Source organism: Grammomys surdaster, unplaced genomic scaffold, assembly GCF_004785775.1.
Source record: "Grammomys surdaster isolate TR1022 unplaced genomic scaffold, NIH_TR_1.0 231, whole genome shotgun sequence".
NCBI classification, from domain to species: Eukaryota; Metazoa; Chordata; class Mammalia; order Rodentia; family Muridae; genus Grammomys; species Grammomys surdaster.
The window spans coordinates 4,951,729-4,967,373 of NW_021604676.1; the positions used below are offsets into that span (position 1 = coordinate 4,951,729).

The 15,645-nt window shown below is 43.7% G+C and overlaps 1 protein-coding gene across 4 annotated transcripts in view; it reads left to right on the forward strand.

Moving 5' to 3' along the window:
- Ick (intestinal cell kinase) overlaps positions 1-15,645 on the forward strand; it is a 61,015-nt gene that overhangs the window by 30,775 nt on the left and 14,595 nt on the right. For all 4 annotated transcript variants that reach the window (XM_028773576.1, XM_028773579.1, XM_028773580.1 and 1 more), the window contains exons 4-7: positions 2,659-2,780; positions 3,868-3,947; positions 11,545-11,677; positions 14,764-14,935. In XM_028773576.1, coding sequence (XP_028629409.1) covers positions 2,659-2,780; positions 3,868-3,947; positions 11,545-11,677; positions 14,764-14,935 — 507 coding nt within the window. The remainder of the gene's footprint in view (positions 1-2,658; positions 2,781-3,867; positions 3,948-11,544; positions 11,678-14,763; positions 14,936-15,645) is intronic.

Sequence of the window (15,645 nt, forward strand, 5' to 3'; positions counted from 1 at the left end):
GGAGGAGGAGGAGGAGGAGGAGGATAACATTTGGATATAATTTTATTACAAGTCTTCCAATTTGAAGAATGGCATTTATGGCATTTGTTTGCTGGGAGTCCGTAACATGAAGCTTAGTTACCGTTTAAGGTATTCAGGGCTAGACAGATTGCTCAGAAGTTTAGAATACTCACTGCTTTTGTAGAGGACCCAGTTTGGTTCCCCTCCTAACACACACACATGGATGGCTCAGAACTACCACCAGTTCTGGGGATACAACACCCCCTCTGGCCTTTTTAGGCATTTGCAAGTATGTGGTGTATATACATACAAACATGCCCAAACACACATTACATGCATTTCTTTCTTTCCTTCCTTCTTTCTTTTTTTTTTTGTTTTGGTTTTGTTTTTTTCAAGACACGGTTTCTCTGTGTAGCCCTGGCTGTCCTGGAACTCACTCTGTAGACCAGGCTGGCCTCGAACTCAGAAATCCGCCTGCCTCTGCCTCCCAAGTGCTGGGATTAAAGGCGTGCGCCACCACTGCCCGGCATTACATGCATTTCAAATTCATATTCTATGCTCCCAGTTGGGCTGTTGGCCTCTGAGAAGCAGACACTGTCATATACCATATTTATTCTTAGGGTATAATACATTGTAGTTTTAATAGTGAAGAAAGCATTGGCCAGTCGCTGAGGGGTCAGAATTGTCACTGGCGATTCATCCGTGGAGTGTGCCCTGTGAGAACTCTTGGCTCGTTTTGAGGTACTACTAATGTTTATCTGCTCTTACAAAAAAGGCTTGTCTCTGCTCCTTCAGAAACTTTCCCATAACCACACACGATGCTTCTTTCTGAAAGTATATCTGGATAATGTGACTACACAAAGTTTAACTTGCTTGGTAATGTTACTGAAACGAGAGCTTCAAGACTGTTCTTAGACATGGGCCTGTGATTCATGCTTCACACAGACCACAGCCTGAGAGCTGAACCTCTGCCCTCCTTGTAGAAAAGCTCCAAATCTGACTTCCTTGTCTCTGAATGAATTTGCTGTAAAGCTGCTCATGCCTGTGCCATGCTTCAAGCAAACGGGCAGGAAAGGCGGCTGCAGTCAGAGCAGCCAGTGTTGTTCCTCATGGGAAAGCAGGAATCCAACCCAAGCCAAAGAAATATTCAAGCTTCCTGGGTCATCCTAGAAGATTGTAGCCAAAACAGCTGAGGATCCATGCCAGCAAAATGACTTGGCAAGAATTTGTCCTTTGGGGTGAAGGTTCCAGAAGAGTCTTCCTTGGCCTTTCTCTACTGGCCCTGTTTCCTCTCTGTTCCAAGCTCCATCATCCAAGTTCTGATCATTTGGGTCTTTCTGGATTTGAATGTTCACTTTAACACTTTCTTTTGCACACATTTTGCTTGGTTTATTGAGGTTTTTTGGTTTGGAGTTTTTTGTTTGTTTATTTGGTTGGTTGGTTGGTTTTTATAGCTGTTGTTGTTTCTAAAGGTTTTTTGAGACAGAGTTTCTCTGTGTGGCCCTGGCTGTCCTGGCACTTACTCTGTAGCCCAGGCTGGCCTCGAATTCAGAGATTGACCTGCCTCTGCCTCCCAAGTGCTGGAATTAAAAGCCTGTGCCATCATCACCTAGCAAAAAGGGTGTTCTTGTTAATGAAATTCAAAGACAGAGATGCTTCTACGATTTATCAGTATTGGTCTCATTGCCCTGTGGGGGAAAAGGCTTTTTAAGGTAACGGGTTCAAACTCTGATCATCCAGCTAGGACTCCCAGTAACTGAGTATCTTTGGATATTGTACTTGAATGCAGGTGCTACTCACTAATAGGTCAGCGGTTTTGTTCACCTTTGACAGATGGTGTATACGACAAGCCATATGTACAGGGCTACATTCAAATGAATTTTAAAAGCTCTGTATGCAGGATAAGTAATCAGAAACTCCTGTTTCATCTTCTGAACCCTGGCCATGTTCCTCAGCTACTGCCTGGCTTTCTCACCTTCGTCACTCTTAGACCTTTCCCTCAGAATTTCATCAATAATGTGTCTTAATTCCTCCCTGGTAGTTAAAGCTCACATTGTAGGAAGGACCATTTTGTCTTAGGCACACAAGTCTAATGAAGGTCTAGAATCAGGCTGTGGACCCCAATCAGGCTGTGCACCCCAGTCAGGCTGTGCGCCCCAGTCAGGCTGTGTGCCCCAGTCCTTTTGGCAATTTCCTGTTGAACATGTCTGAAACCTACTGTCTGGTGATCGCAGCCTTAATCAGCTGTGCTCTCTAGTGCTAGAAAATTTAAAACCACGGCTTCCTTTATTGGTTGCCCTTGCAACACTTGCACAACCTGAATTCCATGGTCAGGAGAGTGTGAGCCTAAAATAGTCTAAGCCTGTTGCCGCAAAAATAGTCTTGACCTATTGTTCTGGGCTGGGTGCAGCCAGGAATACCAACTTACCTTCAAATGCTTGCCTTCTAGCTTTCTAGTCAGTTGATCAAAGTCATCTTTCTAGATAAAATTATAGTGACTTCAGAGAAATACTGTTTATTAAATTACCAATAAAATGTAATTCATGACATCTTCTCAGTTCTAAGATTAGATACTGCTTTCTATGTGTGCTTAGGATTACTTTCCCTTTTAGACAGATTTATTTTTCTAACTTTGCTTTGTTTCTCACCATGTTTCAGTCTTTAAAGAAACTCAATCATGCCAATATAGTAAAGCTAAAAGAGGTTATCAGGGAAAACGACCATCTCTATTTTATCTTCGAGTACATGAAGGAAAACCTTTACCAACTCATTAAAGAAAGGTATGGTTTGCTCATAACCTTATCCCTTTTAACAAAGTGTCTTTGAGATGTATTTTATTATTTTAAATTAACCATGTAGGGAGTACATGTGTGTACAGCTCTCACAAAGGTCAGAGGTGGGAGCTCTGCGCCATTGCTGCAGTTACGATGAGCCACCCCAATGTGGGTGCTGGGAAATGAATTTTCAAGGGCCCTCTACTGAAGGCAGTATGTGTTTTTAACCTCTGAACCATCTCTCTAGCCACATAACAATTTTTTTGAGTTAAAATTGCAAAGTAGATGTGCTTTTTGTTTTGTTTATTTCAGTTTTCTAGTTCTTTCTAGTTCTGTAGTCTTTTAATAGTCATGCCTCTGGACTCTAATGATGAAATCTGCTGGCTAGATGAAGGACCCAACCATATTCCTGTGCCTGGGAGCCCTGGGATAGCTCCCAAGAAAAAGCTTGCTTGTTTCTGTTCATTTTGTAGTGTTTGAGAAGAGACCTCATTGCTAGGCTGGTCTCAACCTTGCTGCATAGTTGAGACTGGCCTGGAACCCAAGATCTTTCTATGTCAGCAGCTCTTAATCTGTGGGTCATGACCCCTTTTATCGGGGTCACAAATTATATTCTGCATACCAGATATCTACATTATTATTCATAACAGTAGGAAAGTTACAGTTATGAGGTAGCAGTGAAGTAAGTTTATGGTTGGGGTCACTATAACAGGAGGAACTAGATTAAGGGTAGCAGCATTAGGAAGGTTGAGAACCAGTGCTCTATATGAATCTTCTGAGCCCTGAGATTACAGATAGGCTACCATGCCCAGATTACTTTTAAATAAAGGTTCATTATTATTAGTAGTAGTAATAATAATAATATAAAAAGTTTACTCTCTTCTTTGTAGTAGAACTGAATATATATACTTGGTGTTTATTACTTAGCTTCACTATACCATCAAGTGATTATTTTTCTCTGGTATTTATTATCAAAGGATCTGGTAAATTTTCCTGAATTTTGTACTATATAATCAGAATGACACAAACACAGTAGATTCTCTTTAATACAGAAACTTGGGTTTTTAACTTTGTTTTCTTCTGATCCATACAGAAATAAGTTGTTTCCAGAATCTGCTATAAGGAATATAATGTATCAGATATTGCAAGGACTGGCATTCATTCATAAACACGGTAGGTGTTTTACAATGTTGTGCTTCTGAATAGTGGTGAAATGTCATTAGGTAGGTGATATAGGAAGTATTAACGTGCTCTGTAATGTGCTTCTAGAAGAGACCGTAGAACTGACAGGTTGACAGTGGCCTTCAGAATTCTGGTCTATGGTTCCAGAATTTTTCTGTGTGTGTGTGTGTGTGTGTGTGTGTGTGTGTGTGTGTGTGTGTGTGTGTATTTGTATGTGTCACAGTTTGGGTGCAGAGGTAAGAGGATAACTTGCAGGAGTCTTCCAATAAGTCCTCTTCCTTCTATCCTTACATAAGTTTTGAACTCATGTCATCAGGCATAGAAGCAAGATTTTCACCTGCTGAGCCATCTTACTGGGCATCAAACTATTCTGGATACCATGACCAGGAAGATACTTTCTTATGGGCCCTTTGGAGGGGGCAGTATACCACATAATTTTGTAGTAAACACAGCATCAGGCTGCATAGGCTGATTTTCTGTCCTATCCTTTACTGTGAGGGCCAGTCACATCACCCGATCAGAGAAAGCAATTCTGCTGTGACTCACTTCAGGGATGGTGAGGGTAGTCTGCTGAGAGCTTTAGAATGTCCAGAGGGAAGCATAGCTGTATGCCCTTCAGGAAACTCTCCGTTTGTGTTTTCCCTCTTACCTGAGTTTGTGAAAGGTTGGGCAGTAGTAACTCTGAGGCAGTCATCTTCATCAGCTCTCTGGAAGGTTGCTGGTCCCAGCCACTGCAGAGGAGATGAGATTGCATTGGTAACTTTCCCATGAATATGTAGCCAAACCTGGACATCTGTAGGGGAAAACCAGAGTCCTCTGAGAAGGTTTTTCGAGGTCGTTTTAGCAGGTATACAGTGGCTGATTTTGTACAGGCAGAAGTCCATGAACTCTCAGTCTCTGGATGTTGTCACTGTAAATATTTCACTAAAAAAATGTATTTATTACTCAGTAAGGAGTCTGGATTGAAACCTTTTGGCGGTTACTAGATTTGGTGTAAATTGTCAGTGGGTAGAAAAATTACCTCTAAGTAACTCTTCACAGTTACCGAGTAGATGAAGCACAGGGACATAGGCTATCCCCTGTCCTCCTCCTGCCCAGGCTTTGTAACCAGTGAGCGATACGTAGGGCTGAGCTGACTTGTAAATCCAGCTTGGTAAACCACTGAGTACAGGTGAGCTCTGATCCCACTGACTTCAGACCACTGGTTCCTTAGCCTTGTTCACAGGAATTCACAGTGGGTGGTGTGTAATCGTCAAACAGTATTTTAGGGACAACTAGGAGAGGGCACTGAGAGCTCAAAGGAGAAAAATAGGGAACCAAAAGAGTTCTTTCTCTGCCAACTTATTTTCAAATAGGATACAGTCACAGAGTTTTAGTCATTTGTTCCTTAACTCCGGAAGCTGAGTGAAAGGCTTCCTTTACTCCTCTGAATGAGACTCAGATATTTATTCCTAGGAAGTACTAGCAGCCTTTCTCCTGAGGCTCTACCTAATGAAGTATTTATGTACTAGACACAGACCACCTATGCACTTCCCTACATGTTCATCCACATGTAGCTGTTTCTGTACATACACACGCACACATGCTTACACCTGCACAGACCCTCTTGCCCCTCACAAGTAAACAGGGGCATGGTCATGTGCGCAGACACAAATACCTTCAGCTAACAGTTTAGCACCCCTCAGCAGCCCCTTGGAACTCTGCACTGCCATTTCCTCTCAAGCCTTAGACACTGGGAGTGTATGCAGTATGAAGGAAGGTTCATCGGTGGAGATTCGGGCCTGGGCTTTCATAACCTCGCCGCCCTGGCCATCACCGGAGGTCGTTGTTGACATTTTCCCAACAGTGATATGTGTGGTTCTGGTTGGAGCCAGCGCCATCTGTTACCCTTTTCATTCCTTGCCAGCGTCACAGATAGAGAGAACAGAAAGTAGCCATGCCTTTCAAAGACGTCTGACAGGCCCACAGCTCTGCAGAGAGCACACTGCAGTAATGCTGGGAAAGCTCAAGTCCTGTCTCCTTTCTTGCTGTTGCTGTTGTTAATGATGATTTGTTTGTTTTTAACTTAGAGGGTTGGCGAGGCTGTGACTTGACTTCGGTTGAGTGCACATGCGCTTAGATATGCACCCTTTCCTGTGGTCGTAAAGCTGTCGGAAGCACTTCATAGCGCTGTCTAGTGAGTTTCAGCCCTTCCCTGTAACTCGTTCTCACAGTGAGAAGGTGCAGCTTGCCCCTGGGAGTACTGTCCTCTGAGAGAACAGCACAGCGGGTGGTTGCTATGGCCACATCTCCTGTCACTGAGTATTTTACACCCCAAGGGGAATGAACACATGGCTGTGCTTGGTACTGACTGAGCAATGTCAAAGCACATGTCTCTTGCTGGAATATAATCCAAATCGTATGTTTCCTGCTGGCCAACCCTTACAGCTGTTTGGGGTACACATCCCCATCAGATAATGGAAATGGTTTTGGTGGTGTTTTCCCCTAGAGGTGATACTGTGTCTTTAGCCCTCACCACTGCCTTAAGTGTGTGACCTTGAGGTGACCCTTCGTGTGTCTGTGCTGGTGTTCCCATGGCCTACTTTTTTTCTCTTGATATAAACACTGTAGTTTTAGATTCAGGGAAGGAAGGAAATTGAGGAGGAAGGAAGAGGAAAGAGGCTGAGAATTATCTGAAATTACTTTTACAGCAGGAAGATGTGCCACATAAATTCCTAATGTTTGAATACTCTTCAGTCATCTCCCCTTGTTTAATCAGTCATCAATAACAGAATATCGCAAGGCTAGGGAAAGCCTTCCTTGAGGCTGTGTTTTCCTTTATTCCTTGAAGTTATTTATGAAAATCTTTATCTGAATGGAAAGGGAAGCCCCTGTGTTATTCAGCAGGCAGGCAATGCCCTGAACTTGAATTAGAGCTCTGTTTCTGTGTTCTGGAAGCCGTTTTGAACTGGAAGGTTCTTACTGTGGCAACAGTCTGCTGTTTTGTGATATCTAAGTGGTACAACTAGAAGGATTTCCATTGTCAAGTCGGGAGCCAGGAGGAAGAAGGAGGCTCGTTGTTATGGGCCACACTGCACACTTCAGCAGAGCACAGACCCAGGCAGGAATCTGACCAGAGCTCTACTGCCAGCTCCCCACAGATGGCACTTGTCACTAGCCTCACAAGCCTTGATTCTTATCTGCAAAAAGATACCATATACACAAGCCACATTGGCAGTTTGGGTGAGGTTACCAGAGAACTGTCTAGTAGTTTTCATCATAATGACTGGCTCTTGCAAGGCACTGACATGCTGGCACTGCCCTCTAAAAGCTCTATAGATATAATGTGTTTTACCCTGCAAAGCAAACCTGTGAGGTAGTCGTTAGTCTCTATCTTACTAATGAGGAAAGTCAGGCACTAAAGGGCTGAATGACCATTGGCATCCTTGCTGGTCTACACATGCACATCCTAAGCTGACTTATCTCTTTAAATAGTAATGTTTCACTAAAACAGATGAAGTATGAAGAAAGAAGCCACTCAGAGTGGTAATGAGAACTCTGAATCTTCCCCTTTTGATGAACGTGCATGCTGTCTGTGGGATCTCTGTAGGACCGAGAGCAGAAAGGATACAGCCTGACTGTTGGGGGAGGGGTGCTTGGTGCTTAGAAGAGCTTGGCTCACAGCGGACTCACAAGCGATGCTTGCATGGGTACCAGTTGATACGGTAGGATGGGCTGAGTTGGAGAAGATGAGAGTTGTTGATGTGGGTGTTATAGATGGTGCCAGAGGGAGTTGCTGTGGGGAGGAGGTTCAAAGACAGATGAGTCACTGTAAGAGAAATGCCATATAAGTTTCTAAATAATAATTACACCAATTTGAGGAGGGGGGAGGGGACGTTTACTAGGAGAATCAGTGTTACTGTGGACTTGACAGACTCAAAGCACAAATCAAGGTGTAGGTGTCTGAGCCAAGAGGGAGAGAGTCGTACTTGGCACTCTCAGGCTCTGACAGGTTTTTTTGGTGGGATTGTTAGTGACTTGTTGCCCCCTGCCCGTAACTCAGTTTTCCCATCTGTTGGTAAGAAAACAGAGCCTGCTGTTTCATTTTTCACTGGAGGGTTTATAGAGCGCTCAAGTTTTTAGATAGAGAACTCACCATCTAATGGTTTTCAAGGTTCTGGAAACCATCCTAGGTACACTGACAAAAGACAACTCTAATATTGCATAATTCTTCATTTGTTTCCAAGATGGCTACACATAGTCATGCCTTCTGGGAACTGGCAGATGTTGGCAAAAGTAAAGGTCCCAAGCACAGTGACTCAGTTATACCAAGATTTAGAACAGGCGTCACTCATCTGGTGGGTAGATAATATATTTTTATTGGGTTCATAATAACCATCTGGATTTGTCTATATCAATTTTTTTCTCTTATTTAAAAGGCTATTCTTGACTAATATTGAACCACTCTTGAGTTTCTTAAGCTGACAGCCTGAAATTTGGTTCTTCTAATTATCTATATTTGGTTAACTACAAATCTGGTTAGGATTCCTGAAGAAATCTGTCTATGGGAGGCCACTAGGTCTCTTATCAGGACAGTGGCAGAATAAAGATGAAACACTGAAATATAATGTATGTTCTCAGTTTACACGTACACATGCATGGACTTACATCTACAAATACACATATGCTGTAAAGTAGCCAACTTGCTGTGGCTATCTTTTGTCTAACCACACCTGACTGATCTCAGTTTCTGGGGCTGTGCAAAGCAGGTGGCCCTGTGTTGTGAAGGAAGTCCTTCTTCCTCTTACACATGCCCCCCTTGAATGTCTGTGATCATTTCTGTGCCTTCGTCCTCATGTAGGCATGAGGTTCTAGAGTCTGATAGTCCACCTAAGCCACCCACCGGGTCTGCAGATCCATCTTTATGCTATACAACTCTGCTTTTAGAGTCTGACCAGACGCTAAGCCCAGTTGTCTCCAGGATGGTGAACACAGAGGAATGTCCTTTTCTTCCCATCTTGAATCGCCACGTAGTGCCTTTTCACATCACAATCACTTTCTGCTAGAGCAGAAAAAAAAGGGCCCTAGTCTCTTGCTTTCTGTAGTGCTACAGTATGTATAGACAGTGAACTTCATTGTCACCCACTGTGATGTGCATATCCAACCAGGAACTCTCATTGTCTGTTGCCACCCTGCTTCTGAGCCTGTGCAAGTCAAGCAGTTCTTAGTTTCTGTCTTTTAGGACGTCCTCCCTACAGCTCTGGCCTACTCTCTGGATCCTGCATATTTCTGTCTGTGTAGATTCATCACTGTGAACGTCCTTCCTTCTTCCTACACACCTATGTAGTTCCTTCAGATCAATCAGCAATCATATCCTATGAGACTACCTGGCTCTCCCTTGCGTGCAAGACATTCAGAAATGTAAAAGGCCTTAACTGTTAAAGTGCTTCTGTCGGCTCTTTGCTGGCAGGTCTAGGCAAGAGGAGAGTGGTCCGGTCCTGCCAGGTCTCTCCGAGTCTGAGCAAAATGGTGAATGTCGACGCCCAAAAGAAACACACCAGGCTGGGAGTCTTGTCAAAGCAGGAACTCAACTTTATTGCGTCAGCTTCTTGCGTATATAAACTTGGGGCATAGGGAGGAGGAGTTTTGGTGGGGTGAGATGACATAGGAGGCAGAGAAGGGTGATGAAGGGTATGGGGTGACTGACAGGGCCAATGGCAAAGCTCTACATTAGCAGTAGTGGGGCAAAGGCAGGGCCAAACAGGTCTTGTTGAGTCACCCCGGTATGGAAGTGACTGAGATAGGTCTCAAAACCTGAGACAGGCTTCAGTTTGTCCACAAGTCCCAAACCAGGGCCCAAATGGGGCCCAATAGCTTCCATCTACATAGTGAAAATGCTGGCCATATCTGTACATGTTAGAACTCTACACATGATTAGGAGAAAGAACCTTTTCTTCCTGTGAAAGCAAAGACCAAGAACCATGGCCTTATAGGTTGATCAGAATCCACAGAGCCCAACCTGCTGGTTGGCAAAGCTTCTGAGTAATTTCTTAGCAGAACGGAAGAAGGGCACCATGTGAAATGGTTTCGTAGACAAAAGGCAACTTAGTAAGCCTTGGAGAATGGTCAAGATTGGGATCAATACAGATGAAAAGGAACAGGGTACATTATCAATGGCAATTAATACAGTGAACTTAAAGGAAATGAAGAACGTCACCTGAGTGAAACACGGGTGATCGGTGTTGGAATTATGTTTTGCGGTGTGCCTGATTGACCCTAGAGCAGCATCCTTGCTAGTTGCTTCTTTACCACAAGAGTTCACTCCTCAGTTGAAAAACACATTTATCTTCTTAGGTAGAATAAAAGAGGTTTGGATTTATTAAACAGTTTAAAGAGGCTATGGAAAGTGTGTGTGTGTGTGTGTGTGTATGTGTGTATAACATTGTTTAAATTATTAGAATGTGTGAGAATCCAGAGAAGCTGGTGGAAGGGAATGGTGCAGTCTCAGGCAACAAAAGCTGCCTAGAAGACAGAGTGAGAGGGAGAAAAGCCAGGAGGCATTGAGGGAAATGCTGGACTGTCCCATCATTATAAAAAGAACAGATTCAGGCTGGAGAGATGGCTCCGAGGTTAAGAGCAATGACTGCTCTTCCAGAGGTCCTGAGTCCAGTTCCCATCAACCACATGGTGGCTCACAACCATCTGTGATCTGATGCCCTCTTCTGATGTGTATAAAGACAGAGCACTCGTATACACAAAAGTAGGTGACTAAATAAATCTTTTAAAAATCCACACAAACAAACCAGATTCAACAGAACTACTGGGTCCTCAGCGATATAGTTAAAAGTTTGAGGAAGACATATTATTTGGAAGGTTGTTGTGGACAAGCTGATGCAGAGACAAAAGTGACATCCAGTCAGGATCCTGTTAAGAATGGCTCAGGATATAATATCAGAGATGATAAACATAACAACACCGTTCGTGGCATCAACTAAGTTGTCTTTCCCATCCAAATGGCGGTGAGATTTAGGAGCACCCCAAGTGATGCTGTGTGGGCGGAACCTTAGGGAGGAGGTGGTTTGAGGTTTAGAGAGCCATGTACATTCCCAGTCACTGGATCTCTGCATGCACCTTGAAGACTCTCACATTAAAGACCTCCTGACTACATCTTGGTAGCACCACTGACTGTAGCTGAGACTTCTTGTTCAGTGCACCATCTTTGTTCCTCACAGTGAGTTTTGTAGCGCTTACCAGAGTCACAAGGCTGAATAGACAAGACCCATCAACCTGCAGTATAAATTTTATACCAATAAAAGTTGTTGTCTTTTAACATGGTGTTAGTCTCAACCTGCTTCTGCTGACTTGAACAGGGTAGGGATAGCTCCTCACCCCCAAGACAGTTCGGTTTGCAGTTATCTCAGCCCATAGACCTCTGTGTATGTAAAAGCATGGAGATCAACTTTGGAAGGATTTTGCGTAAGGAAACGACTAAAGCCCTGAGAGAGCTCGGAAGGGGTGATGGCTAGTTACAGATGTTGTCAAGAGTATTAGAGCAGCAGCGTGCAGTGCAGAAGGGAGCGTGCGATGGAATCCCTTCACTCTCCCACAGGTTTCTTCCACCGGGACTTAAAACCTGAGAACCTCCTCTGCATGGGACCAGAACTTGTGAAAATTGCGGACTTCGGATTGGCCCGAGAAATTCGGTCAAGACCTCCATACACAGACTATGTGTCTACTAGATGGTAAATGCTTTTTTTCTCTGAATTATCTAATTGTGCTTTTTTTTTTTTCAAAAGATACAGTTATAAGGTATCTTATGTGTAATGACATCAGGTGTAATGACGTACACCTCTAATCCCAGCACCCAGGAGGCACGAAGATTTTTATGAGTTCATTGCCAGCCTGGTCTACATAGTAAGTTCTAGGCTGGCCAGGGCTATATAGCAAGACCCTGTCTCAAAAAAAAAGAAAGAAAGAAAGAAAGAAAGAAAGAAAGAAAGAAAGAAAGAAAGAAAGAAAGAAAGAAAGAGAGAGAAAGAAAGGAAAACAACAGAAACAAACATTATTCTGATGTTTTGACGACAGTATTAATCATAACGATTAATTTCTCACTAAAAGGAAAAAGTAGTTCAAGCCCTGCAGCTGTTTTGTTACTGAGTGAAGTATAAGCTTGTTTAAACAATTTTAAAAGGAAAAGCATTGTGCTCTCTGTAGTCTAAGTACTTTTTTTAGAGTTTTTAGATTTATTATTTTATGTAAGTGGTGTGTGTGTGTGTATGTGTGTGTGTGTGTGTGTGTGTGTGTGTGTGTGTGTGTATACCATATGCATGCCTGTTGCCTATAGTGGTCCGATCCTCTGGGACTGGATTTGCAGATGGTTGTGCACTCTCATGTAAGTGCTGGGAATTGAACCTGGATCCTCTGCAAGAGCAACATGTGCTCTTAATGGCTGAGCCGTCTCGCCAGCCCCTATATAAATAATTTTTGTGTGACAGATCTTCTGAGGATAGTGTCCCCATGTCCTCCTTCCCTGCTCCCTCTCTTTTTTCCGACCCAATTTCTCTCTGTGTTTCTGAAGACACTACAGAGGAGATTTCTGTGTGGCAGGAGATGGCTGAGCCTTAAGTGTATGTCTTGTTCTCAGGGAGAACCCAAGTTGGGTTCCTCACCCTTCTCAGGTGGCTTATAACCAACCATTTTTCACTCCAGCGCCAGAGGGATGCAGTGCCTCTGGACTTGTGTGCACATACCCCCACACAGAATTCTTTAAAGGCTTTGGAGCGCCAGGCAGTGGTGGCGCACACCTTTAATCCCAGCACTTGGGAGGCAGAGGAAGGCGAATTTCTGGGTTTGAGGCCAGCCTGGTCTACAGAGTGAGTTCCAGGACAGCCAGGGCTACACAGAGAAACCCTGTCTTGAAAGACCAAAAATAAATAAATAGATAAATAAATAAATAAGTAAATAAAGGCTTTGGAGGAGGTAAAAGTGAAGGAGGAGAAGGGGGCGGAGGTGGAGGAGAGACTTTAGTTAGACGACTCTGAGGAACAGAGGCTGGAGTTTAAAACTGTGGGCCACAGTCCCCCATGGGGCCAAGTACATGAACGTGGGGTTGTGAAATATTGGGCAAAGGTGAAATGTTTCTAAATGTACAACTAAAAGCTAATTCAAGATCAACTATGTAATGGATTGGAGGGTTCCCGCCTGTGATCCCACGGTACATGTAGGACTTTGCCGCAGCTTTGGTACTGAACATACGGCATGCATGCTTTTCAGTGTGTATGCTGTTCCCACACACAGTGCCAAGGATCCTGCCCCAACCACCGCAGATTCCATTCAAGACTACTGCGTGTTGTAACTGCAGTGTTTTCACCGTCCGGGAGAATTTTTTGCTTTTGTAGAAAACAAAGACTTTCAATATTTTCCTACTATCATTCCTAAGCAAATTGGTATCAAATTAAGATCTCTTTGGAGTGTATGGTGTTAGAATGTTTGATTTTTAAAATTGGTGTTTGATTTACTGGTTGAGTTTTGTTTAAAGAAGATCATTAGATGGTACAGAAACTGTGGCTCAGTGAGTAGAGTACCCACCCACCGTGCGTAGAGCCCTGGGCTCAGCCTCTATCACTTCATCTAACCCCTGTTTATCCTGTAATCCCTGCACTAGTCACAGGAGAGTCAAAAGTCCGAGGTCATTTTCAGCCACATCATGAGGATTGAAGCTAGCATGAGCTGCACAAGACTCTTCTCACCAGGTGTGATGGCACACACCTGTTAGTCCCAGCACTTGGAGGCAGAGGCAGGCAGATCTCTAAGTTCAAAGCCAGCCTGGTCTATATAGCAAGTTCCAGGACAGCCAGGGCTACACAGAGAAACCCTGTCTCAGGGGGAAAAACATCATTAGGTGAATCTTTTTTAAAAAGATTTTATTTATTTTATGTATGTGAGTACACTGTCACTGTCTTCAGACACACCAGAAGAGGGCATCGGGTCCCATTACAGATGATTGTGAGCCACCATCTGTAACCATGTGGTTGCTGGGAATTGAACTCAGGACCTCTGGAAGAGCAATCAGTGTTCTTAACTGCTGAGCTATCTTTCCAGTCCCATAGGTAAATTTTTGCTTTCAGCTTTAATTTAATGGTAAGATTATATGTACACTAAAGAATGGATTAAAATAAATGTGTAGTTTATTACTAGTAATCTTTAAATTTTTATGCCTATTTTGCATATACCTGAGGAAATATAAAAATTTCTGAGGTAAAACAGTCATAAGTGGAAAAGTCTGAAGAAGCCTTGAGTAGACCCCTGTTTCTTTTCTTTCTCTTTCTGCCTTCCTCCCCTCTCTTTTTCTTTCATGTGTGTAGAGTGCATATGTGTGGGATATATGTATGCATCTAATTCATGCTCATGAGTATATGATGCTCACACAGGGGGTGAGGCTCAGAGAAGAGCACTGAGTGGCTTCCTTTATCACTGGCAGCTCACCTTTTTGGCTGGGCTGAGTAGCCAGCATGTTCATTAAATCCACCTGTCTCTGCTCCCCAATGCTGGAGTACAGGAAGCCATGCCTGGCTTTTTACTTGGGTGCTGGGGATTTGAACTCAGTGTCTCCTGCTTTTATAGCAAGCGCTCTTACATAGTGAGCTATCTCTGCAACCCTAAGACTGTAAGGTTTTTATTATTGGCCGTGACAGTTGACGAGTCCTCATAAGCCCCTGCACCACATTGCATTTAAAGAAACTGTATACTTTTACTGAGAGTTACTTATTATTGAATTTGATTTCTGACCAGTAGAAGCAACAGCTAGCTGCTAACTTTGTCTTTTCAGGTACAGGGCTCCAGAAGTACTCCTGAGATCTACCAACTACAGCTCCCCCATTGATGTCTGGGCCGTGGGCTGCATCATGGCAGAGGTGTACACCCTCCGGCCTCTCTTCCCTGGGGCCAGTGAAATTGACACAATTTTCAAAATTTGCCAAGTGTTGGGAACACCAAAGAAGGTAATGAATAGAATAAAGGCTCATAGGCCAAAGCCAGCAGCTTCCTGTTCTGCCCCTCCCCAGTACTGTACATCAGAGACACACTGGAGATTGTTTCAGACCATGACCATTTTCTGCTCAGGTTCTCTAGCAAGGCCGTCTTCTCCCCTTCGTTATGTTTGAGCTATGGGGTTTGTCCTGACTCTCTCTACTTTCTCTCTATGTACCCTTTATACATTCCTCCATTCGTATGAGCACAGTCATGTGTACTGAGCCTTCCAAGGGCACTCTCTAGCCCTGCTTCTCTCCTTTGTAACTGTTCGAATCCTTACAGCTGTTTGGGGCCTTCCTTCCTCACTCAGTCACCCCTGGATGAATTCACCTGAAGCACAGAGCTTACCGTTTAACACGCTTCCTTCTTCCATCCCCTGTTGCTGTCTGTGGTCTCATCATAGTCCCTAGAGGGCCAGTCTTGAGGCCGAGTGGCTTATGGCTCTTAGGTTTTTTTGTTTGGTTTGGATTTGAGTTTCAGCTTTGAGACAGGGTCTCATCATGTAGCTCAGGCTGGCCTGGAATTCATAAATACCCACCTGCCTCTGCCTCCATTGAATTTCTGGGAGTAAAGACATGTAAGCCACCATACTCAGCTGAGGGGCTGTTGTTTCTTCTTCTTCTTCTTCTTCTTCTTCTTCTTCTTCTTCTTCTTCTTCTTCTTCTTCTTCTTCTTCTTC